The 26,133-nt window shown below is 41.0% G+C and overlaps 1 protein-coding gene across 5 annotated transcripts in view; it reads left to right on the top strand.

Annotated features, from left to right (window-relative positions):
* The window catches only part of MRTFB (myocardin related transcription factor B), a gene marked incomplete at both ends in the record, with an annotated part of 98,567 nt that overhangs the window by 31,487 nt on the left and 40,947 nt on the right, over nucleotides 1-26,133 (top strand). Inside the window, one exon of one of the 5 annotated variants that reach the window (XM_084249206.1) lies at nucleotides 8,211-8,346. The exons of the other annotated variants lie outside the window; for them this stretch is intronic. Coding sequence (XP_084105332.1) covers nucleotides 8,226-8,346 — 121 coding nt within the window. Of the gene's footprint in view, nucleotides 1-8,210; nucleotides 8,347-26,133 lie in introns of those variants that run through there. 5 annotated transcript variants of the gene reach the window in all.

Raw genomic sequence — 26,133 nt, 5'->3', positions numbered from 1 at the left:
CATTCAATACTGTGGTTGCCTTTGGGTGTTAGGGCTTAATTTATTACAGGGCCTGTTGGGGAAAGCGTGCAGACTGAAACCCTCCTGCCCACGTTAAAAATGCCTTCTTAAAATCTGCATAGCTGTATAAGTTACCTAACCTCTCGCTGCCCACTGAGGCAATAGTAGTAAATAGAGTTACTGAGAAGGTGAACTCAGTGACCGCGGAGATGCCATGTTCCAGCGCATTGACCCCGTCTTCCTCATCTCCACAAGGCCACAGCACACAGTCCTTCTGTGACGGTGTCTGAGTGCTCAGGTAGTACAGAGGAAAAATGACCTGACACTTTGGGGTCTTGAGAGATATCCTGGAAAGCATCTGGAAAAGACGGAGACTGCAACTCATTGCGAGCAAAAGAAAAAACTTGAATAAAGAGAAGGAAATCTCAGTGTATCAGGGGATATGAAGCAGTTTGATTTAGCTGAAGATCCTAAAAGATCAGCTGAATTTACTTGTGATCTAAAAAATCATTATCACAGATGGTGAACATTTGTTATTTTCTCATTGAGGGTTTCCTACATACAGTTCACTTTTATTGTCTTACTGTTTTACTATTTCTTTCTCACCAAAATGGAACATAATTGACTTTTCCTCTTAAATAGTGATCATTCTCAACAGGGGCAAAACTTGGTTCTTGGAATGGGCAAAAATCATCCTCTATATATGTAAGGCACAGATACACTCACAGCTTTTAAGCACATATGCAGTAGATCTGTGGTAAAATTTCATGGAAAATGATTAGGGAAAAAATTACATTTAAAAGGGGGGCAGGGCCTCCCTGGTGGCACAGGCAGTTGAGCGCAGCACTGTGAAGCTGTCTGCAGCCTCTGCAGTGCCAGTTTGATCCCCACCGGCCATGGAGATACCCACATGGCAAGCAGATCTCTCCTGTCTCGCCCGCTGCTCCCCTCAGCAGTGTATTTTGGTCGGTCTGCCTGTTCTGGTCCCCGCTCTGTCTCTGGTCACCCTCCCGCACCTCTGGCCTGTACCCCAGTTCTTGTATAAATAAATAAATCTTTAAGAAAAATAAAAAGGGGAGCAGAATATAGAGATGAAGTTGTAAAAAGGATCTAGAAACATTATTCTAGACAGTTTTCTTGTTATGACGAGTGCTGACCGCAACATTACACTGACAACTTAGTGATGTGCTTTCCAGTCTTTGCTAGGATTTGACCCTCTGACTTTGCACTCCTCCCTTTTGTCTGCACTGAATCTACAACGCTGCAGTCAGTTCATTCTCTCCTATAGTCTGCAACTGAGAATCGAGGACGACTGCTCTAAAGATACATAATCTTTGGGAGGCCCTTTGCTGCAAATCTTCCAGCCAGTTTGTCCATTTTTATGAGTAACTGTTGAGCTTAGGGATAGAGAATGGATTTGAATGACTTTTCTAAGCTGATAAAGTGTTATCTTGTGATTGCCACAGGAAAGGTGTGGGCAGGAGACACGTCCCCGTGTCTCACATGCCGCCCAGACACAGGGACTGGGTGACATCACTATGGTGTGGAGCCCAACTGAGGCGAGCTTGAAACGTCCTCCCATCTCACCTGCTGTTTGCTCATCCCATGGATGAGCAGAGGTTAATGTGAAATTCCCATCCTATAAAATCTCGCCAGAGTTAGAGTTGCAGCTCACCCCTTCAGGAGAACAAAGCAAACACAAGAGGGTCACGCCACCCCAGCCAGTCATGTCTGTGTCGTGGGACAAAAGCTGGGAAGTGCAAATCACAAGCCAGATCGCTCGAGGGCTGTTTGCCCTGTCGTCGTGTTCAGTGACACAGGGATCCTTCATTGCTCAAATGATTGATGCTTTCCTTCAAAATATTATTACCTTAGAAATTTCAGAAAAAGTTATCCCTCTCCATTGCAAGAGGGGCCAGTTTGTTCATCTTTTTACCGCTGAAGTGCTGTGTGTTCTCTATTTAAGAGGTGATAAAAAATCAAGTTTTTTTGAAGTACACCAACTGATTTCAGAGAGACTATCCTTTATCCTTTTTGACGAAAGAAAAAACAAGAGTATCAGGATGGGCCTCCCTGATGGCACAGGCGGTTGAGCGCAGTGCTGTGATGCTGTCGGTGGCCTCTGCAGTGCCGGTTCAATCCCCACCAGCCTCGGAGCAACCCAAATGGCGAGCAGACCTCTCCTGTCACGCCCGCTGCTTCCCTCAGCAGTGTATTTCGGTTAGTCTACCTGTTCTGTGTCTCTGGTGAATCCTCTCACCTCCCAAACATCTGGCCTGTACCCCGGTTCTTGTATAAATAAAATAAATCTTTTTAAAAAATCAGGATTATTAAATTGAGCTTGGGATTTACCACCGCCATTTAACAATTACCTAAAGATACAGTATCTTTACAGTGGTGCTTGCAAAGTTAAGGAAAAAAGTAAAGGTCAGATATGTGTTTTACTAAAATTATGTATCCTTACGAAAAATATTTAGGTGTGATCTACGCTGACATTTTCTCACCAAATACATCCAATCTCACTGACTGTGTAGCTTTTATGACGCTGTGGCTCAGGATGTGAGAAAGTAAGCCCTGTGTAGCCCCCACATGCTTCAGGGTGAGGCTACTTGGGGACCTGTTACAAAGTACCAAGGCCTGGAAGACGAAAAGAAAGGGGCATCTCCCCGCTATCGTGCGTGCATGGCAGTGTGACGGATGCTGCACGGACGTGTGGCTCAATATTCAGCAGTCTCTTTGCACCCTCTTACTAACTGTTTTATTAGTCTTGAGTGTTCTTACACTGCCGAAACATTACCCAGTTGGTAATATTCTCAGGTTTTTCCTTTCTGAAGTACAGCACCATCACAGTGATAATCTTTTTTATCAGCACTTTCGTAAGCATGTGTTGACTCTGCCAAGTTTTTGTATAAGTCCCTTGAGCCATGTTTGTTTCTGTTTTAATTCCCTGAAGTCTTTCTTGGATTGTTCCTAGTCTCTAAGTCATAGTTTTTCTCACGCTTATTAAGTGTCTGTGCTTGGAGTAGTGGGAAAATTGACTTGATTTATGGTCATCTGTTTCATACAAAAACAGCTCTTTTGAGAGTGTGTACACACAAACACTGTGAAGCAGATTTATTATAGCTGAAGTGACTTTAATCCCCTATCATATGAAGTTAAATGTCACTCATGACAATAGAGCCAAATTTCTCTGAAGATGATGTAACACATAGAGTAAGGAACAAAGGCAGACCTACTGGAAAGCAGTTCACGTGATAACTGTGGATTCTCTTACACGGAGAGTGCAAGTCTCCCCCCCCCCCCTTCACCCCTAGTTCAACCCAAAAGACACTATTTGGGGCTGAGCAAGGCAGCTACCCTGTGGGCGTGGGAGCAGGGAGCAGTGCAGGGCTTCAGCCTTGGTGGGGTGAGGAGACATCTACAGAAGTTTGGCTACAGAGTGACAGTAATGGGGTGAACAGGGTACCCGTAGGTGGAGTAGCAGAGACTGTGGAAGACAAGATTCTCACTACTGGCGAAGAGGGCTGCAAATACAGAACAGAGAAAGAATGAACGTGAACTTGAATTGGATTGGAAATGGAGGCATCAAGTGAATTCATGGTTTTCAATATATATATAAACCTATATATTTAAATACATATAGATCCCTAATTACATCTGTATTATGTAGAGAGATGTAAGTGTTTTTTGTTTGCTTTCATACACACAAGCACTTAAACTCAGACATGTTCCCCAGCTCCGTCTATAGGGAAGGCCTGGGAACAGTGACACCCTAGTTGCAGTGGAGCACACCTTGGTTTCTCAGTGGACAGGAAAAGTAAAAGATAAGCCTGGAATATCTTGTGCCAGAAGGTAAGAATGTACTCAAAGAATGATAGGGCCATGACAGTAAGAAGCTGAAGCCAGCTTAAAAAGACCCACCCCCCGCCCCGGCCAAATCTGAGATAATTTGAGCATCAAAACGAATAATGATAGAAACATGAATTTAGGAGTCCATGAGTCTAAGATGTTATAAATAGACAGCATAAAGTGGGATATGCCACTAGTAAATGAGGACGGAATGATGGAATTTTCAAAATCACCACTTGACAGCCATGATTGTGGTAAACAGTTCAGTTTCACAAAACACTTGATTACAAAGATAAAAAAAAAAAATCTAACAGTGGAAAATACTGGCCAACACCATCTTAAATAGTCAAAATAAATATCATCAGCTATGGGACAAACTGAATTGGGTACCAACTGTTAGGATGCAAAGAACACATTGTCACTTCTGTTGTATTCCTGCAAAAATACATAACCTGAATCTAATCATGAGATACATTAGAAAACTCAAATTGAGGGTAATTCTACGAAATCACCGACCCATAATCTTTAAATTTCAAGGAAAAGTCAAGAAGGAACTAAGAAACTACTCAAAGTAGACAAAAACTGAAGAGACTTGATAACTCAGTGCCATATGTTGTCCTGATTTGGATCCTTTTGTTATGAAGGTTGTTGAAACAAGAGGTGGAACATGAGTGGAATCTGTGGATTAGACAGTAGTGACTTACCAGTATTAATTTCCAGATATTAATGGTTATATTGTGTTTTTATAGGAGAATATCCTGTTTGTAGGAATTATACACTGGAGCATTTAGGGTAAAGAGTTATCATGGCAAACCTACCACAGATGGTTCAGGGGGAAAATGCTCTGTGAATTTGAAATTATTTCAGATTTTAAAAATAGCACAATAAATGTTCTTTCACGCATATTCACTGCTAGAGAAATTGTTTCCTTTTAAACTACAGAGACAAAACTTTTGATATAAACCCCCGGCAGGACAATGTGTTTCCCTACTGAGATTTATATTTATTAGATACAAATGTAATCAACTTATAAAAGATCCTTAAAAGAGAATTGTTTAATTTTTTAACACATTCAACTCAATTCACAACCATTTTAAAGTAACTGTATATCTACTCAGGTAACTGTATATCTACTCAAGTTTCCAAACTTAAAGCCTAAAAACCTGGGCAGGATTTTATTTTATTTTATTTTTAAAGGTTTCTTAAACATTCCATTGGTTTTGTTTTTTTTTTTTTTTTTTTTTTTTTAGATTTACTTATTTATTTATACAAGCACTGGGTACAGTCAGAAGCGCAGGAGGGTGAGAGAATTCACCAGAGCCAGAGCAGGGAGCAGAGCAGGCAGAAGGACCGAAGTACACTGCTGAGGGGAGCAGCGGGCGGCAGGAGAGGTCTGCGCGCCATGCGGGACCCTCCTCTGGTGGTCGGGGAGCAGCCAGGGATCGAACCGGCACTGCAGAGGCTGCGGGCAGCTTCACAACCCAGCGCTCAACCACTGCGCCTCCTGGGAGGCCCTGGGCAGGATTTTAAAAGCAACTTAATGGAAAAAAAGGGGGGGGAATGTTGGGGTTTACTTTTTGTTCTTTTTGCGAAGTATTTAAGAATGTAGGTCCTCAAAGTAAGCTGCCTGTTGTAATCTCAGCCACTGTTCTCTGAGATATGTGACCCCTAAAAAAGCATTTGATTTTCCCAGACCTGTTTTGTCAGCTAGAAATCAGGACAATAATATTGAACTCACAGTATAAATAAGATAATATATGAAAAACACTTAGAATGTGGCACATAGTTAGTACTAAATAAGCTTGCTGCTATTATTACTATTTCAAGAAAAGTTGAAATGCTTTCATAAAAATCATTCTAATAGGATTATCTTGGCTTCCTTCTCCCTCACCAGTAGAATTATTATGAGCCATACAGGTTGTGGCCTCTGCTTTTAAGCAGGTCTCAAGATCAAACTAAAGCCTGGAAACGGAACATATGCTAGCAGACAGCAGCGATGCAATAGAGAAAAGATTTGGTTTTCAAGAACTAACACCTTGGTTAAATTCCAGGCCTGCCACTTAAAACCTTTATGACTTTGGTCTTGGTCTGTGAGATGTTGATAATGTATAGATAGTCGTGGCCATCACAGCACTGTAGGGGGTCAAGTGAGATAAACTTCACAAAACAAAGTGACCTAAAGAATGTACTCCCCAAAAAATGGTGTTTATTCTTACTCCTTTAAAGGTGCAGGAGAGTTAATTTAGAAGAACAAAGGCCGTAGGGTCAGAACTAGAGCAGAGCATTTGAGGGCATTTTTGAGAAGTGTGATGAGCTCTATCTCTCCCTGTGGAGGTGTGGGCTACCACTAGATGTCTTGAATTGCTTCGGCAGGAATTTCAGTTAGCAAGGAGCATGTCGTGTTGTGCGATCCCACTTTCAAGAGATGCTGGAGAAGGGTGGCTACAGCAGGGTTTAACGCACACCAGCCCAGAACCAGGGAGACGGGACGAATCCTCATCTACTCCTCATGTGGATTTAAATGCCACAGAGACTACTGATTTTTCTGACTGTAAAAATATAAACCTTTATCTCACCAAAGGACCCATCTTTTAAAGAGAATGTTTACTGGGCCTCCCCAGTGGCACAGTGGTTGAGCGCTGGGCTGCGAAGCTCTGCAGCGCTGGTTCGATCCCCAGCTGCTAGGCGAGGGTCCCACATGGCGTGCAGACCTCTCCTGCCGCCCGCTGCTCCCCTCAGCAGCGTACTTTGTCACTCTGCCTGCTCTGCTCTCCTCTCTGGCTCTGGTGAATTCTCTCACTCTCCCAACCCGCACTTCTGACTGTACCCAGTGCTTGTATAAATAAATAAATAAATCTTGAAAAAAAAAAAAAAGAGAGAGAGAATGTTTACTTCCTTCAGAGGATATTTTAAAAAATTGGTGTGTGTGTAGAAGAACTGGGGTGTAGGCCAGAGGTGCGGGGTCAGAAATGGTGATGGGGTCTGAGGGGAGGTGAGAGGATTCACCAGGGACACAGTGAGGAGCAGAATATACATCTAAAGTGAATGACTCTTGGTCACTCATCTAGGACTTCTTCAGAACTGAGTATTTAAGATGTTTTCCTGTTGCATGTTTCTCTCCTCTAATTCATTCAGTCAAACAACATTTATTGAGAACTAATATTTCCAGGCACATATTGTTCACATAAAAAAATTGAACAGAACAGTTTCTCCATGGAAGAGGACTCAGCCTACTGTTTAAAATCCTCTAGTGGGCTTAAAGGGAGCTCCGTGCAAAGGAGCATACTGTGAACTGTCAGGAACATCAGATTATTTGGGCTACAGCTAAGCGAGTGTGTGTCTGGTGCCTGTGAAAGCTTGCACCCTCCCTGGCTGCCACACCTCACAGTTCCTCCCAGCACAGTCCTGTGTGTGCGGACAGCGGCTGTGCATGCAGGAGGGGAGTCTTGTCACAGCGCATGTGAAATGAATCTTGGGCTGGTGGCTAAGTCTTTTAGGAAACAGAAGTTCTCAGGGTCCGTGCTTTTAATACAGGGGAGGAGATTTTTCCTTAACAATCATGGCGATGAGACTCTCCAGCCGACTAGAGGCACAAAGGCAAACTGCTGCCCGGGTCTGAGCTGGTGACGGCGGGCTGCATCCCAGGCCACTTCTCTGTTGCCAGAGCACTGACTCCAAGCAGAGCCGATGCGGCCAAAAGCGTGGCACACGAGCACTTTGGTAGCAAAATGCCCGTTTTTATCCAGATATGCTAGTAGCGTGTTTAATCAGTGTGGAGCCTCTGCTGAGATAAGACCAGCTTCCTTCAGATGCCCGAGACTGCTGTTTGTTTAGCTGGAGAACTTAATGAGTAATGAGTGTGCCTGTCTGGCTGATAGAAAGTATTTCCACAGCCTGCGGCTGTGTTTATAGTGAGCCGGGGAGAGACCACAGGCAGCAATTTGTCTTCTTAGGTATCAGCAAAGTCTTCTCTTTTAACAACTAGAGGATTTATTTTTAACTGCTTGACTCAGTGTTTGTCAGATGATTCGGACCATCAAACTGCAGATTGAAGTCCCCGGTGCGGGGGAAGCTGGGATGGCGAGGGAAGGGGCTGGCTGGGAAAAGGGGTGGGATTTCAGCATCGTGCTCCGTGGCTCTGCCTCCGAAGAGGGAGAGTTTGGGGCTTCCAGCTGCATGAGTGTGTTCAGGTCAAGCTGGGAAGTAAAGGGGAATGGCTGCCCGGGGCTGCTTAGAGACATAATTGCCAGTGATTAGGGTATTGTGAGGAGGGACCCAGAACCCAGGGACCAGCCTGTTCGAGCACCAGCCTCTGCTGTTCGGCAAATTGAGCTTTTCTCCTGCTTGATGCTGCCTGTCTCCAGAAACCTCTCACCATGATCGATAGCTCCAAGAAACAGCAACAGGGCTTCCCAGAGATTTTAACAGCTGGGGATTTCGAGCCATTAAAAGAAAAGGAATGCCTTGAGGGGAGCAACCAGAAAAGTCTCAAGGAAGGTCAGTCTATCTGTGGACGGGGCAAAATTGCCAAATTCATATTCCTGTCAGCCAAGCTGAGTGTGTGTCTGCTTACCATGCCGTGTGTTTGCTCTCTGTTCACTCATGTACCTTTCACATCCTAAGTTCTTTGAAATGAAAGCTAACTGCTATTCTCGGTAGTTCTTTACTAAAGATTCATTACCTGACAGAACTCTGGGGGCTTTGCAATAATTAATACAGCAGGGGCACTTAAACCAGTCCTCATTTCAGTAAAACCCCTCCAGGTTCATTTTGTTTATTTTCTCATGTTCTACAGTTCCCCCTCCCCCCTCCCATCACCCTTTTTAGGAGAGGCCATTTCCTTTTCAATATTATTCAGAACATTGCTTCTTTTAGGTTTACAAACACATAATTGCAGGAAAAAAATTTTTCCCAATCAGCATATTTATGAGTTTCATTGTTTAAAACCAGGAAGGTAGCTAACTCTTTTTTAATTATGTCTTTAAATGGTTTAATTGGTTATAGTGTACATTGCATCATTTGGGGGGTGTTAAGTGCGTTGCATGGTTTTGGGGGGGTATAAAGGAAAAAATAAGCTTAAGAATACTGTCTGTTACTGTTAGTAGCCACTACACAGGCATCTCCCAAGTTGATTCAAGAAAATGACCAAAGATGTGGGCACTACTAATTTCTGCCCTCATATATTCAAGTGTGGCAAGGCCAATGCCCAACAAGCTTTACTATAACAACTAAGATCAAAGGCCATAGTTTAAGAAAATGCAATATCTAAAGAAAACAAGTTTTTCCTAAATGTGAGTTACAAATGTCACCAGCCCTTGCCTCTTTAATTTAAAATTGCTTTTCTAGTCTTTGGAAAGAAGACTCCCCACAGTAACCCCTTTACATTTCATCTGCTTTCAATGCCCACCATTAGCTGCCCCCAGCCTCTTTGCTCACTCTTTTTTTTTATTCTTTTTTTAAAATTTTTTTATTATTTTTTAAATTTTATGTATTTTTTACATCATTTTTCATTTTTGCACAATGTATGCATTTTCATCTTGGTTATAGTCCCCATATAATTCCCACCACCACCTTGTTTTGATTCTACTCCCTCCTCCCCCCGCCCCCCACCATAGTGTATCTCTGCTCACTCTTGCTCATCTGCCAGAATCTTGGGGATGAATATAGTTATCTGCCGAAGTAGCAGTTTGAACCTATTTCACAAGGATATTCCTCTTTTTTTCCCCGTAGACATTTAAAATATTAGAATGTGCTGATAGATTGTTACAGATTTAAGAGATAATAAGAAATAATAGTTGGACTAGCTAGAGCCACTTCTGGGTATGGCTAGAAAAACTCTCGAGATCGAAACAGATGACACACAGTGAAGTATAAATAGCTGTTTCCCGGAACCAAACAATGGGGTCGCCTCTACTTGTGCATAGCAAGCCTTATTTATTGTGGTTCTTATAAAGTGAATACCAGTGGAGTTTTTAGGACACGTCTAGAGACTCACTAAGAGGAACTGAAATGTTTTAATCATTAACTTAAAAAGAAGGTGGATAATTATCCATGCATCATTTAAGTCAAGTTCAAATATTAAACTAATAAAACCATAAATCTAAAACTATTTGAAAAACTAAGGGAGTAAAGGAAATGGAATAGGAGAAATAAAAAGATGTCACAACAGCACAGTATGATAAGGCACATAGACAGCAGGTATTAAAAGTAGAAAAGCAGGGTTGAAGAATTATCAACAGGAACAGCAAAATAGAGTTGAAATGGCTACGTAATGTATAGAGTCTTCCCCTAACAACTGTGACCATGCTTTCAGTGTATACATAGGCGCTAGTATGAGGTCAAAATAGCAAGATCAAGGAACCCAGAGTGAGGTTCTTAAAATCAAATCCCAGGCATACCACGTACTAGTGTCGTGCCCCTGGACAAGTTGAGCCTTAACTCCCTCATGTGTTTAATGAGGATAAACAATATATATAAGTTGGTGGTGTTTTATGAGATACCTGCTTCAATGTTATCCTTTTTTTAATTCTGTGTTACTTTTTCCTGTATTTCAAATTTAAGTTTTTAAAATCTTGTATATATTTACAAAATAGGAATATATTCTACATATTCTGTATGGTGAGAGAAGTAAGTTCATAGACATAAAGAAGTAAGGGGAGAGAACTTTTATAACTCGAAACACTCCTCAGAGGGGATTGGATGATAATTCATCATCATCACAGTTGCATTGATGGATTTTGCTTTATAATTGCACAGACTGTATTTCCACTCATTTTCTGCTAGAGAGTGGACTAAGGGTAAAAAAAAAAAAAAAAAAAAAAAAGAGAAATCAAGGCTGAATTCTTACCTCAAAGTTGGTGACACTGAAAGAAGATTAGACCTGGATTTAATTAGAATGGGGGGGAAAATTGGGCAGAAAACTACTTTGTTATTTGGAGTTGTATGAAAATAGTTTTCTGTGCAGGATTAACTCCTGGAATTTGGTATGTCACAGCCACTACCTGTGTTGAACACCAGTGTTCACTTATCAGAACCATAGAACATCACACCGGGGCTCACCACTGCTGAGTTTCATCTGCTTTTATGCCTTGGGTCTTGGACCAGAGGAATCCATCCATGAAAAGGTGATTGATAAGACAATAGCAGTTCAAACACTGACACACCCTGGGGTCTAATGAGATCCCACACTGCCTTGTCAAGAGACACATACATATACGTGACAGCTAGTAATGTCTAGTGGTTTATGCCTCCTGGGTAAATGACACTAATTTATAAAATGCTTATTATATTTCACATCAGCACTCTTGGTTTTCCACTCGTTTTTGGCAAAGTTGAGCTTTGGTTTTGTTTGAAAGAACAACCTTCAGATATTAGATTTTTTCCTAATGTCTGAATCATGAGTTTCCACGTAATGAGGAAGGATTAAGTTTGGCCCGTTTTGCTCTGATCACACACAACTTAATCTCACTGGTATTTCGACGTGTGTGTGTCTACTCGTAAGGAGTTCTGCTTCTCAAGTAGTTGCTTTATTTCTTTGTATTTGGGATATTTTAGAATTCTATCGGTGACAGTACTAGTTAGCTAAAATTATTATTGGGCGGAAACAGGCTTTGTAAGCAAATAATCATAGATTTCAAAAGCTTATATGACATTTTAAGGGAATTTAGTCATACCTATAAAAAGTCAAGAGGAAAGTGCTCGTGTGTCAGCCCCCGTGAGTGCTGTCAACCGCAGGCAGGGAGTTGTTCGAGTAATAAAGCACGTCACCTCACAGTTTTGTTGATGCTCAGACAAACTTTCTGACAGATACCAATCCATGTGTGGAGTTGAGAATTTAATTATTTTCTGCTTTTGGTGAGACTAGCAATAAATGTCATGAATTCAAAGTAGGGAATTTTCCTTAGACTAGTTTCTTTTGTCAAAGCAGCAATAGAGAATTTCAACTTTTGACTAGTCCACAAAAGGGTTAGAACACTTTCTAATTACGTTCAACATGGATGAGATTTAAATTTAATTTCTGGTTCTACAAGTAAAGAAGGAAATTACACATCATTAACTTGATGGCTAAAGAATTAATAATTATGAATTTGGGGAAAGACTAAAGTTGAAATGGCTTAATTCAGTTAAGTGGCTTACTCTGAGTCATTATTGAGATAGTGAATCTTAATATCAGTGCTACCAGCTAGTGTGTCTCATTTCATCAAAAACAAAATGGTAGCATACCTGTTTATACAGGGGAAAGTGATGTTTGCTGTACAGGGCTCTCTAATGATAAAAATAAAACCCTGGAAACAAAACTGGGTTGAATATTAGTGTTTTTTGGGTTTTTTTTTTTTTTTTTTTTAGATTTATTTATTTATTTATTTATTTGTACAAGCACTGGGTACAGTCAGAAGTGCAGGAGGGTGAGAGAATTCACCAGAGCCAGAGCAGGGAACAGAACAGGCAGACTGTTTTGAGGGGAGCAGCAGGCTGCAGGAGAGGTCTGCGCGCCATGTGGGACCCTCGCCCTGCGGCCGGGGATCAAACTGGCACTGCAGAGGCTGCAGGCAGCTTCGCAGCCCAGCGCTCAAATGCTGCACCACCAGGGGAGGCCCAAAGCTCAGTGTTTTAACCAAAAAGTATTTTTTGCTTACAATCCAATCCACTGTGAATTGGACAACTGTCCCATTAACCTCTCCTCTGGGGAAGTGACTTGGGCATTTGGATTCCTTCTGTTGTGACTCAGCTTTGGGTGTGGGGGGAGAATTTACAGATCTGGGGGAACGTATTCCCTGCTTTGTGTGGACTGTTGAAGGATAGTTGAAGGAAGTGTGTGACAGTGTGTGGTTGATGGTAATACCAAACAGTAGAGTAGATAAATGTAAAAAACTGAGGCACGGCTGGAGTTGGTCTGTTGAAAAGGATACACATTATCTGAGATGTCCAAGATGTAATTCATCTTGGAGAAAACAGATTAAATAAACCTCTAGTACATATCCTTAATCAAAAGAAATTTAAAGATGGAATTATTCATATTCCACCTGCACTATCCATTTAGTTGTGGTGGTCACTTAAATTTAAAATAATTGAAATTAAAAATGTTTTATTCACCTCCTCTGTCACATTAGCCACATCTCAGCTTGTGGGTCGCCACATGTGGTTAGCTGCTACTGCATCAAGCGGTGCAGGCGGAAGGCATGTCCTTCAATGGGCAGGTTCCTCTGGACAGCACTGCGGGGCATGGCCCTCCCCAGCGCCTTAGCTCTGCTCCTCTCCCACCTCAGTCCTGCAGCTCCAGAGTCAAAACTCAATCCGCGTGCCACTTCCGGGAGAAAGTCACATGACCCTATCAGCTAAATATAATTTCTTCTCTCCTGCACACTCCTAATAACTTTACTTGCACCTTTGTGTGGCATTTCACCTTTTGTGCTGTGACCAGTTCACTTCACTATTGGACCATGAAGCTTCCTGGAGATAGAGTCACTGTGTGTATCATTTTTGCATCTCCCCACCCCCAATATTCTGCATTTCATAAACACAGTTATGTAACAAGCATCTAAAGGATACTATACCCTTCTCTGCCTTCTTGAACAGAATATTTGAACTGTTACCTTCAAGTATAATTGACATTTCAACTCTAAATTAGCAGCTGGCCCACAGTGCAAGCACTGGTGTGTTCAGGTGCCGACAGGTGTGTACAGTTGATTATCGGAGTGTGACATCCCTACATCTTGATTACTCGGATTGTTATTTACTGTTAGTCTTGTTGCCTAATGCTCTGGGCTGCCTCCTTTTTCTGATTTATCCCTTCTAACCTTAAAGTAAGCAACAGATGAGCAAATGTAATAGTGGAATCCCCACTCTACTGTTGATTCAACTAAAATTTATTGAGCCATAGTAGGAGAAACAAATTGACAGTTGAAATAAAGAATGTTTCAAAGCCCTCTAAGTAAAGCATATGAATTTTGCAACATCTATTTTGATTTCTGTCTTATTTCTTTTCTGCCAGCCCTCATAATTGAAAGTGTTGTACAAATGAGGTGTCGCCAAAGGCTTTCAAAAAACCAAATTTGTAGAGTTAAGGTACGTTAAGTTCATGTGACATACATGTATGAAGGAAACCATAAAAAGGCGTTAGTTGATTTTTTTTTATGGATGCATGCTACTTTTGAGATGAAATTATATAATTTAACTTTTCCTTAGTAATAACTCATCTCAAAGACAAAACTAGCAAGCAAACAATAAATCCGAGACATTCAACTGGGGAGGGGAAGGGTCAGGGAGCAAAACAGGGGAAGGAAGAGGGCAGGAGGCTGCAGGTGATGCTTCATGGGTGTCTTAGCAGTGGGAGTTTTATGGGGATTACCCCTGCGGGGAGAAGTCAAACACTATGCAAGAATGAACAGCAATGTAAAAATATATATAAATCAAAATAAATAATAAATAAATAATAAAGTCTGCAATCAGCCCCCACACAAAAAAAGAATCGCATTTGGCAAAAAGTTGAGTGCCTCTGTACAGCATCAAGCGAAAGGCTATAAATCTCTGTAAGCCACTCACAGCCTGAAGAGTGGGAAATTGAACAATAGTATAGGAGCTAAAATGCTCACAACACACGGACGAGATAACAGAAATAGCCATTCCAAGTGAGTGGGGATTGCAGGCTGAGGCCCAGGCTCTGTCCTGGGCGCCAGACCCTGTGTGGTCATCTGTGTCCCCATGTCTCCTCTTCCCATGAAACATACTGCTCTAGGTTTCTTATCTCAAAAATGTCCTTCTTGGCTCATTGCAAGCACCTAAATGAAAGCAGTCCTTGGCACCCTCCTCCCCCACCTCCTTATAACCTATTACTAGATCCAATTCCACCTCAAAAATACTCCATTTATCCACAGCACTGTATCTCCACAGCCACCAGACTTGTCCAGGACCCCTTCCTCAAATAGAATCTTTGTCAACAAGTGTTGAAAAAATGCTATTCTGGGGGGGGGGGGGAGCTGATAAACAATACATTTATCAAAGCTTTTTGTTTAAGCTTTAATTTTGTTCATCCAACATTGACTCATGTGGTGGTTTTTTGTTGAAGTAGCATTGCTTTATAACATACAGGTTTCAGGTGTACAGCCTTATAAACCACCTCTGTGAATGCAATGTTGTGCTCACCACCAAAAGTCTAGTTTCCTTCCCTCATACATTTGCTCAAATAGAATCTTTTCAGGACTCTTGACACAAGTAGCAATAGAGCTGCTAACCTGATCCCGCCCTCTCCTTGGCTGTCATCTTTAGGTAGAATCTTAATTGTGCTGCTGCTCTCACTCGAATGGGCCCCCTTTTGGGCTTGAGTTAAAATCCAGCCTCCAGGAGCTGTGGTAAAGCTGCTGTCTCCTCTCCCCAAGGGCTCTCCTGCCCACCGCACTGCCCACGCCCAAGCAGCTGCAGCTCATCCTTCAATTTCCCTTCAGACTTGGCTTTCTCACAGGTCTTTCTGTCAGGGCCCTTCCTTAAACTAAATGGATTAAAAGTTTCTGTATCTATCACAGTGGGTTTTTCAGATGTTCATTGCCCCCTGCAGCCTGTGGGTCTGTAAGGGAAGGGGCTGTGTGTCTGTTTTGTTGCCACCGTGTTTGCAGCTCCTCTGTCTGGTGCTTCGTCTCCCAAGTGAATGTGATTGCAGGGGAGGTCGGTCTCTCCCACAGGTGACCAGAAGTGTCTGGGGCTGCTTTGCTGACTCTGATCCCTTCACCTCAAGGGAAAAAGGCACATCAAAACGACCATTTCAACTACCTTCACATCTGCATGTGACTGCTGTTTTATTGTAGCACTCTCACAGCGCTAATGATTGATATCTATCATGACATCACTCTACTTTTGTTTAAACACTTTTTCTATTGAAATTGTAATATACAAGACTTATAAGATACAGACTGTGATCCAAGTGTTATTGAGATTATTTGGTATGATGACCAAGGCTTAATAATATATCGAGACATATTTCTTTTTGTGTGCTAGACTTTTCAAAAGAAAGATCCTATGGACATACCATTTAATTTATCTCATTAGTGTTGGTGCTCCCTCACTAGCTGTGATCTTGGACAAGTGCTCCATTTATCTGTGATAGAGTTGTTATACCCTTCTGAGGGGGTTATGAAGATTAAATGAGTGCTACATGTGAAACTCTCTGGACAGTTTCTGAACACATTGTATCTACATCGTGAAGGGGAAAGAAAGATCCCTCCATTTGTCCTACTTAGCAATCCTTTCCAGTTTGAAGCAAAGAAAAAGCAGTTTCTAGGCTGCAGAAGCACTGAGGCTGGATTTCCCAGCTGCATAAAATTTCCAAGGGAGTGTGTCTGTTGGCTAACATAATACATTTCTCAACTAGAAAACTATAGAAGCTGTGGGATCAGGAATGCAGATCCGTTAGAGCATTTTTTCTTATTGGTTTAAGTCAAGGGGAGCAGGTAGATTAACTTGCATTTTCCCATTTTAGGAAATTAGCAAAAAATCCCAACTGAGGGATTTAGTGTTAACCCAAAGGCACCTCTACTGAAGCTGCACACAAAAATTCTAATGTGTTGCGGAATATAGAATTTTGATTGTCCTTAAAAGAAAAATAAGCATAAGCATCATCTCCTTTGGGAATCATGTAGCGTAGAAAAGTTTGGGTTATAGGACCTGCATGGTTCTACAAGTAAAAATCATTTGAAAAAACAAAGCGATTATTGTTTTAACTCTTTGCATGGCCACTGATCAGGCAATTAAATGGGTGATTTGGCTTTTGAAGTCCCTTTTATGTGTATTATATTTCCACTTACTCCTTTATGCACTTTATTTCTACTGCTTTTTAACCGAATGAGATTTTTTTTTAATGCATGTATGTATAATATCTTTCTGTGTGTCTGGCACAGACTAAAGTTATTCCTGCCATTCTGTACCAGACTCCCTGGTTTGACATCACGTTGTCATACACGAGAAGCATACTTTAAATTCATTCCAACTTTTGACAAAAAGGAGAAGGGAATTTGTGTGAAGGTATGATCAGTTTAAAGAAACATGCCCCATTTTTAGCAGTCTGTTTCCATGGTAACAGAAGCAGCAGCCAACCACAGAGTTATCAGAGTGCCTGTAAATTTCCAAGGCTGGGTGTAAAAACATTGTCTTCCTGAACTCATGCTGCAGATAAATGCTGAAACCCACAGCGCTTTAACCTGGACTGTTAACATTGTAGTTTCTAACTCAGTTTTGCTCTTTCCTTCCTAATAGAGCGTAAATGCTACATTCGAGATTGTGCCCTCCTTACTGGCAAGGGACAGTAGGTTAGAATTCTGCAGTTTGTACCACCTGCCTCATTCCCCACCCCACCCCACCCCAGTGGACTTCATCTGACCGGAGAGTGGAAGGCAGTGATTCCTACGAGTCGGTCTAAGGTCAAAGACTGGTTTGCATAGATTTTTGGGTTGTTTTTTTTTTTTAAGTTATTTTAATGTTGCTCCCTTCTTAAAATGGAAAGTAGTCATAATATAAAAATTCCTGATCAAAATGCTGTTTGCTCTCAGTAGTGTCTGAGGTTTTGATTTATGTGCACACTGTGTAACTCAGCCTTTGCTTCAGACAGGAAGTGGTGATGGAAGTTTGCTTAATCAGTGCAGATAGCACGGCTCTTACGGGACAAACCACCATTTTATTTTTGGGCCCCTTGCATTCCATTTTTTAAAATTACTTGAAGAGGAATCTTATTTTATAGTTGCCAAATTAGATCCCTAAAAATATAACCAAAGGTCAGTAATCTTGGTTTGCTCCTCTTTATAATCTCATTATGAGAAAACTTCAGTGATTTTTCTCTTCGTTAATGCAGCATGGATTTCATTATTAATTGTAAGCGGAGATGAAAAGAAATTGGTATCTACCACTTTTTCATGATCTTCTTACTCATTTGCCTTTAGCCAGTTTAGTTGTCTTTTACCCTTCAAAACAACATAATTAGATTTTTGTCTTCTGTTTTACCACCAACATCAATTCAGAAATATCCAATGCCTCAAAGTCACACAGCAAAGTGAAAAGGACTTGGTTCTGTCCCGGGGCAATCACTTGCCTATTGAATATCTTTTGGTGATTTATTCTTAAATTTGGCTTAGTATTCTTCTTCCTTAAAGAATAGTAACTCAGTTACACATTCTGATATACAATGCAAAATTAAATGAATCGTGTACATTAAAATTCCTGTATAGCAAACATAGAAGGTGTTGGAATATAAGGCTGGGATCTAAAAGGGGAAAACAACGAAACCTAGAATTTGGTGTGGTGGGGGATATATAATGGAGCTCTAACTTTAGTTACCAAGTCACTGCAAGATAGTCCCCATGAACAGTTAACATTAACATTAGAGCATTAATAGGGTGCCAGCTAGGGTAGGTGGGAAATATGAAATGTGGTTATTAGTTTCTTAAAGCCTGTTCTTCTGCTAACTTCTCTTTTTTGTTAATTATGGTTAAGTTCATATTACATAAAATTAACCATTTTTAAATGAATGATTCAGAGGCATTTCTTACTGTCACAATGTTAAACAAAACCACACCTCTGTCTGCTGCCAAAACATTTCATCACTCCAGGAAAAAAACCCATGGCCATTAAACAGCTACCCCTCACCCCCTTCCCCCCATTTCCTGATAACCACCAGCTGAGCTCTGTCTCTACGGATGTACATATATGGAGTCTTCTAATCCGTGGCCTTCTGTGTCTGACTCCCTTCACTTACACTGTTACAGCATGCATCAGTACTTGGTTTCTTTCTCTAGCTGAATAATACTCCACTCGTGTGTGTCCGTTATGGTTCATCTGTTCATTGGTTGATGAACTTTGAACTATTTCTACATGTTACATAGATTCTACCTGTTAAGAATAATGTTGCTCTGAACGTGTGTGTACACCTGTGTGAGACCAATTTTTTTTAGGTCTTTTCAAAAAGTTCACCTCCAAGGCGAATTGCTGGGCTGTAATTGTTCTTTTTCTTTTTAAAGATTTATTTTATTTATTTATGCATATAAGAACTGGGGTCTAAGCCAGAGGGGTGGGGGATGAGGGGATTCACCAGAGAGAGTGGGGAGCAGAACCAGGTGGATCTACTGAAATACACTACTGAGGGGAGCAGCCGGGAGACAGGAGAGGTCTGCTGCCCCATGTGGGTCAGCTCCCTGGCTGGGGATTGAACTCAGGCCATAGCTGTGATAGTTCTGAGACTTGACCCCTAAGCCACCAGGGAGGCTCTGCGACTGTTCTTAATTCAAATTTTGCATGATGAGCTTTAGAAAAAACTGCCAAATGTTCTGGTTTTGTAGCTAGTGGTTTTTTTTTTTTTTTTCCTATCAGAAATGATACAGTTCGGAGCCAGTGAATGACTTGACAGATTCCTGAGCAATTTTTCCCCACCAAGCTGTTGCATTATTAATTGACGCATTCGGTGACAAATAACCATGTTTCTCATTTCAACTTGCTCTTCTCAGTCTGCAGAGATATTTCAAACCCCCTTCACTGGTCTCAAAAGTAACTTTTCCGTCATCCATCTCACTTTCAACAGATGACCTTTCTTCCTTTCTGAGAAAAGGTATCCTTTGGGAACTCCCAGGATATCCCAGACCAAACCTACAAACCTGCCTGCAGTTGTGTCCAGCCCTCATCACCCTCCTGCTGTGCCAGAGGAAGTGTCCCCTCACTCAGGCCTTCACTGTGCTCTGAACCCCTGCTGCTCTTCAAGGGCCTGCTGTGTCTTACTCTTTCATTCTCATTCATAGTCATTCATTCTTTTTTTTTTTTTAATAATAAATTTTATTGTTATATTCCCCATACAATTGCAGCCCGCCCCCCTAAAAGTGTCTCATTCATTCTTGATCTCTTCCCTTTGCTTTTCTCTCCTCCCCTCACCTTTCTTTTGACCTGCATCAGTTATAAGTGTGCTCAAGTGTGATCCAGCCTGAAGCTCCACACCCTCAAGCTTTCCTGTCTCTCTGGCTCTTCGAGGGCAGCATGGTGAGATTATCACTTCCGTTCTCTTTGTTCACATTCCTGCCTCTCCTTTCTACCCTAGTCTGACTTCCCTCATTCTCCAAAGAGATCTCCTCCCTGCATTAAAACCACAGCATTTGATCCCCTTCTGGAAACACTTCTGTAGACTCCTCTCCTCCACCTCTTTAAGCAGCTTCCTCTGGTCTCTGATGGATTGGCAGCCCCTACCTGACTTATAAATGGACTTTCAATTGTTGGCTTTCCTAAGAGCTCCGTCCTGCGATTCTTTTGTCTTTTCTAGCTGTACTCTCCACTTAAAGCATAGTCCCATGGCTTTACCTACTGTGTACATAAATGACAACTCCCAGATTTCAATCTCCTGTTAAAACCTATCTTCTGAAACCTGAACCCATAGAGCCAGCTGTCACTTTGCCACCTGCACTTCCAGTGCAGACGTGTCTGCGGCTGAGCTTCCTATTGACCAAGGTGTCTGTGTTCTTTATCTCAGCAAATGGACTGCCCAGGTCCGTAAGTCAGAAACCCAGGAGTCATCTTTGTTTTCTCTTTCTCTTCATGATCTCTCAAACATGACATCAGTCCCATTACCACGTACTGTTGATTTTATTCTAAATATATCTCAGGTGTGTCCACTACATCTCTCAGCTGTGTTACAGTTGAAGGAAAACAATGTGTTTTGCACTTAAAGATCTCTACTCAGGAACATCAGAAAGTGTCACCAAATTTATAAGTAAATATGTGGTTTATAAGAGAAAGCTTATCCTGAGTGTCTCACAGCCACTTCGATTATCTCTGCTTTCAGTCAGAATCCCAGCTTCATCTCCCTCACTCTTTCTTTTGACCTGTTTTGGTTTCTTGCCACTTATTGATTGTAGCACATTTTATTGTTGTCTTGGCATGATGTCACCAGTACCCTTGGGTGAGAGGAAATGGGCTTTGTTTCTGGATTTAAAGTTACCTTAAAACAGGAAGAGACACACAATGGGGGAAGGAATGAAGAAATGCTCTCTTGTAAATTGAAATAGAATTTGCTTCAACTCTTTCTATTGCAAACTGCCCCATCAAAATTTTAAATCCATGTTCCACTATTAGAAATTATTACACATATATTACCATGAATGCCCCAAAATGAATGAGATTCACTGCAGCGTTGTTTGTAATAGCAAACATTCCAGAAACCTCAGCACATGTGATTGATCTATCCATACGACCTATCAGCCAGTAAGAAAGAGCTCTAGATTTCATGTTTTTTTAAATTTTATTTTATGTATTTTTTTACGTCATTTTTCATTTTTGCACAATGTATGCATTTTCATCTTGGTTATAGTCCCCATACAATTCCCACCCACCCCCCTTGTTTTGATCCTATTCCCTTCTCCCCCCTCTGTAGTGTGTCTCTGGTTTATAGTTGCTTGTTGATTTTGATTTTTACTTTATTACACAATGGAATATTACTCAGCAATCAAAAAGATAAACTCATGCAATTTGCGGCAACATGGATGGAGCTGGAAGGGATCCTCCTCAGCGAAATAAGCCAGAAAGAAAAAAAAAAAATACCGGATGGTCTCACTCATAGCAGGAATTTAGAAAACCTAAATAAGGAACCAGGAAAAAGACTAACTATAATAAAGAAAAAATCAAAATCATCAAGCAACTATAAACCAGAGACACACTATGGGGGTGGGGGAAGAGGAAAGATTAGGGTCAAAATTAGGGGGGGTGCAATTGTATGGGGAATATACCCAAAATGAAAATGCGTACATTGTGCAAAAATGAAAAATGATGTAAGAATTATATAAAATAAAATATTTTTAAGAAGTTTAAAAATCTTTGTGGGTTTATATTTAAGGGGGCAAAGTGTTTATCTTCATCAAGTCTATAAAATATCTCATAGTGTTTGTGACTCTAATAACCACCAACACCTTTTTAAATATTTGTTTTTAAGGAAAAGTAGTTCAGTCTTTTGCCCTTTAGATATAATTTTTTCATGTCATTTACCCTTACCTCATTAGACAAATGTAATTCTAAATTTTATCTCTGAGCTGCTGCTTGATAAGACACAGGATTGAATAGTGCCCTCAAATTAGTTGTTCTAAAATGTTACTTAGAGACCAATTAATCTCACCTATATCTAATTTCAAAAGGTAATGTGAGAATTTTGACTTTTCTAAATTCTATTTTTTTAAATAGAACTAGGCCCCTGATTTAATGCTATTTAAACAATAGAGAATAAATTTTGCCAGAGTCCAGCTACTTCATTCTCTTAGCTACACAAACATCTGTTTGAAAAAATTAAAAAACTGAAGCTAGAGTCTGGTTTGTGCCTAGGATTAACTTCAGAGCCAATCCATAGCCAACTTGAGAGTGTTCATTAGTTTTCCATCTTTGCTTTTGCCTCTGATGTCGCAGCCTTCGCTTGATGGCTCAGCCTTTGGATTTCTTTTCTCCCCTCATGCAGTTTATTCCACCCATTGTACTGCAATTAAGTAATACATTCTGAACCCTCCCTCTAGCTTGCAGATAGCTACTCATCTCCCTCTCCTCAACTCTTTCTTCTCAACCCACCCCCTATCTCCCCATAACTGAAACTAGCTATTTATAAAGAATTTCTAAGACTGTGGCTGCTTGCCACACTGCTTCCCAGAAAGTGCCACTCCGCCTTGTAATGTGCAGTCCTCAGATGTCCCCTTCCAAGCCCCCTGAGCCAAAACTGTGCTTTGTCTTGGCTTCTACAACTCAGGCTAAACTGCTGTATGTTATTAAAATGCTACATAGTACGTTTTTTTCTTTAGAGTGAAAGGGCGTTTTAATCATATTGTGGCTATATTTCAAACATTCTACTTATAGAAACAAAGGAGGATAGACATATCATCTTGGTTTGAAAAGCACCTGAAAATTTTGAAGTGGGGAACAAGTATTTTGTGAAAGATGTTTTATTTTAAGGCTTTTTTAGTATTGAAAACTAATCCTCAAGTTTTATTTTATAAAAGTACGTGAAAGGTACTAAAAGAAGATACTTTTTAATACCTGAAGTATTTGTGTACTGAGTAAGAATAATGTATCCTGTTTTTACCATTAGATAAACTACCTTTCATTTTTTTGAATGGTGCTTATAATAAAAGTTTTATTCTTTATATATAAAAAAGAGCAAGTTCAAAATACTTCTTTTGGCACAATATTGTTTTATCTTTTATTACAAGAAATAACACTAAGTAGAATTTTCAAAATTGTGTGCATTTTTCTCTTTGTTGGGATGTACCAGGAAACCATGAATAATAGCTGTAAGAGATAAAAAGACACATCACCTTGAAAAAATTCAATAATTTTTTTCTCTAAACTAAGTGGAGCTAGAGTATTGTGCATCTATGTTCTTATACAAGTATGTTTTCAAAACATGCTGATTTGCACACAGAGACTATAGTCTCATTATTTGTGCCATGCTTCATATGGATCACATAGAGATATTCCTATTCCTAGGGAATAAGGAATAAACTTTATACACAAAAATTCCACCATCGCATCATTTATAGTTGCAAAAAATGGAAACAACCTTTAGTGACAAACAGTAGGGGAGTATTTAGTTAGCTGTGGCATGTCCACCCAACAGAATGTTTTATGTAGCTGCTAGAATGCTTATCATTACATCTACAATGTGATCATAGTATATAGAAGCAGGGAATAAAAATTTATGCTTAGATAAGAGACAATTATACCGATAATGGTAAACAGTAGTTGTGTGTCTCTCTTGGTGACTTCGTCGGAGATTTTCTTTTTCAGTTCCTTCCTCCTTTTTTGTATTTCCTTATTTTGTATAATGAACATGTATCACTTGTATAATAGGTTTTTTAAATAAAAATAAAAGCCTTGAATTCAGGCTGGTTAAGAAAAATGTGACCCATAGGGTAAGCAGATGGCTTAGCTCATCTCCTTCTCTTGATTAGGGGGGTCCTTTCGTGTCTTGTGAATTTTGTCATGGAAAATGCAGAGCTTTTGTAGAATTTTCAACTTTATGGCAGATATTTTTGCACAGGGACTACAATGCTAGCTACAAAATGACATATACCTTCTTTGTTATGGCTGTGCCTCCCTTTTTTGTTTTTTGAGAAAATCAAAGCAGGTTTAAACCAACCATTTTAAATCTAAGGACCTCTTAGGTTCAGTCCATTTTTCAAAGTTAGGCAAAACATTCTAATATGAGCAGTTGGGATGAGTTCTGCTTCACTCGATTGGTTCTGTGTCCTTTAATTTCTGAAAGGATGTAGCCCCTCGCACTTCGTGTTCTGAGCTTTTTTATCCCTGAGAATGCCATAGATGTACATGTTTTCTTGCGTGTAATTCTTTATAAGATGTCCATGACTCATACTGAATTTTAGTCAGTTTTCTAATAGGAAGTAAGCTCTGATAATCAGCCCCTCAGCACAGTTCATCACTCAACTAGGCACCAGAAGGAGAATACTCTTGGGTTCAGAAAGGAGGCTAGTGCCTGCGATGCAGGCCTCTTAGGCAACTGTACCAGCACCACCGCCTGCCACTGCCATTGGAAAGCAGTGTGTAATCTCTGGTTTGTGGCTGCAGAAATGCAGTCTTGTCAACACAGAATGTGTCAGGTTTTCTGGAGCTCTGCCGGTGTACCAGCTTATTCGTTGGTCCTAGGAATCACAGCTGTGCCAGAGGTCCTAGGCCCTCAGTGATCTGTTCTCCTCCCTCTGCAGGGACAGGAGCATGGAGGCTACAAAGAGAGAAGGATGGTTTTCAGGTTAATGCATAAAGACCCTAGAGAAACTTGATGGTCTCTTCTTCCCACAACCATGAATGCCCCTCTGGTCATTAAAAGGATCAAAAGGATCAGGTTCTCTATTCAGGGTGTCTTACCCCCTTCAAAGTCCTGGAGAAGCCCCACCAACCCTTCCTACTCCGGCTTCCCTGAGTGTTGAACAAGTAAGCTGCCTACATCATTCAAGCCACATGCTTCTGGCTTTGGACCACCTGCCTTTAAGATGCAGATACTGGTTGTCATTTTCTACAAGCTTACTTTACTTTAGGAATTTGATGAGCATGATTAGTAAGTACTGAAAGGAAGAATTTTATTTTCCAATATTATAAGCCTTTACATATCTGGTTGGTACATTTTATAACTAGTAGTGTTACAGGGCAACTCTGATATAAAACAGGTTGCCTGGCTGTGGGTCCTCACCCGCGTGCTTAAAGGGGACTTAAACTGCAGGCACACACAAAAGGTTAACAACAGGTTTATTTACAAGAGAAGGGGAAATGAGGAAATGAACAACTCAGGGAGAAAAATAGGGAGATCAATTCTTAAATGCCTCCTACCCATTCTGCTGCCCTGGAATCCCAAATGACCCACCAAGACCAAACGCTGCCTGGCCAAAAGCACGAGCCAAGAGAGAGAGACCCCACTCACATGGCCGGTAATAAACACAAGTGCAAGAAAAGCTGCTTAACTCTGACCTTAGGTCCTCGCTACTTCCCTTTGGGTATCATGGGATTTGTAGTTCCCAGTATCTTGATGGAGTGGGGGTGGAGTCCACAAAGCCTGTATGGAGTTGGCGCAGGACATCTTTCCTCCTGATAGTAGCTGTTCCCAGAAGAGCCTTTATCAAGTTGTGAGCAACCAGTTACATTTAATGTCAACAAATACACTGCAGTGTGTTCTCACACTGATCAAAAGTGGTGGTATCTCTCAACAGGGAACCGTGCCTGTGTTCCATATAATGCCTCCAGTGCCGTCCCCCGTCTGTATAGACAGGTAATCAGTGTCTAACACCGTGCCAAGTTACTGCAGGTGCACTTCCTCTTCCACTCATGTTCTTCCTGCTGTCTTAACTTAAAAACAGACTTTCAGGTCAGCTGCTGCTGAACTTTTGTATCCCGTCATGTCCTTGCAGTCACTGACACACCTGAGAGCTAAGCTTACCTCGGTAAAGGAACTTACCTGAGGACACCTGCCTGCCACCCTGCTTTAAGTAAGATTTGCAGTGCAGTATTTTTACTTTGTGGGGCAATGATGCAGGTAATGATGAGACCATTTGTTGGGAAGATTATTCTCCTGCCTTCAAGCAACGTGCCATAAGATTTTTTGTTTGTTTTGCCTTGTAGAAAATGAATAGAAGATGCAAATGGATTGCGTTTGGTTTTTATTTTATGTTAACAGTTGGTGAGTGGTGACACGCATTCATTGTGTGTGTTACCCCATTACCTTCAAGCAACAGCATGGAGGTGTGGCTTCTAGTCAAGGATGACACAGGGCGCTGTGGGCAGTGGGAAGGC

The sequence above is a fragment of the Talpa europaea genome (assembly GCF_964194135.1).
Source record: "Talpa europaea genome assembly, chromosome: 12".
Classification (NCBI taxonomy): Eukaryota; Metazoa; Chordata; class Mammalia; order Eulipotyphla; family Talpidae; genus Talpa; species Talpa europaea.
The sequence above is the reverse complement of the archived record's forward strand: the minus strand, read 5'-3'. Positions and strand labels throughout refer to the sequence as shown.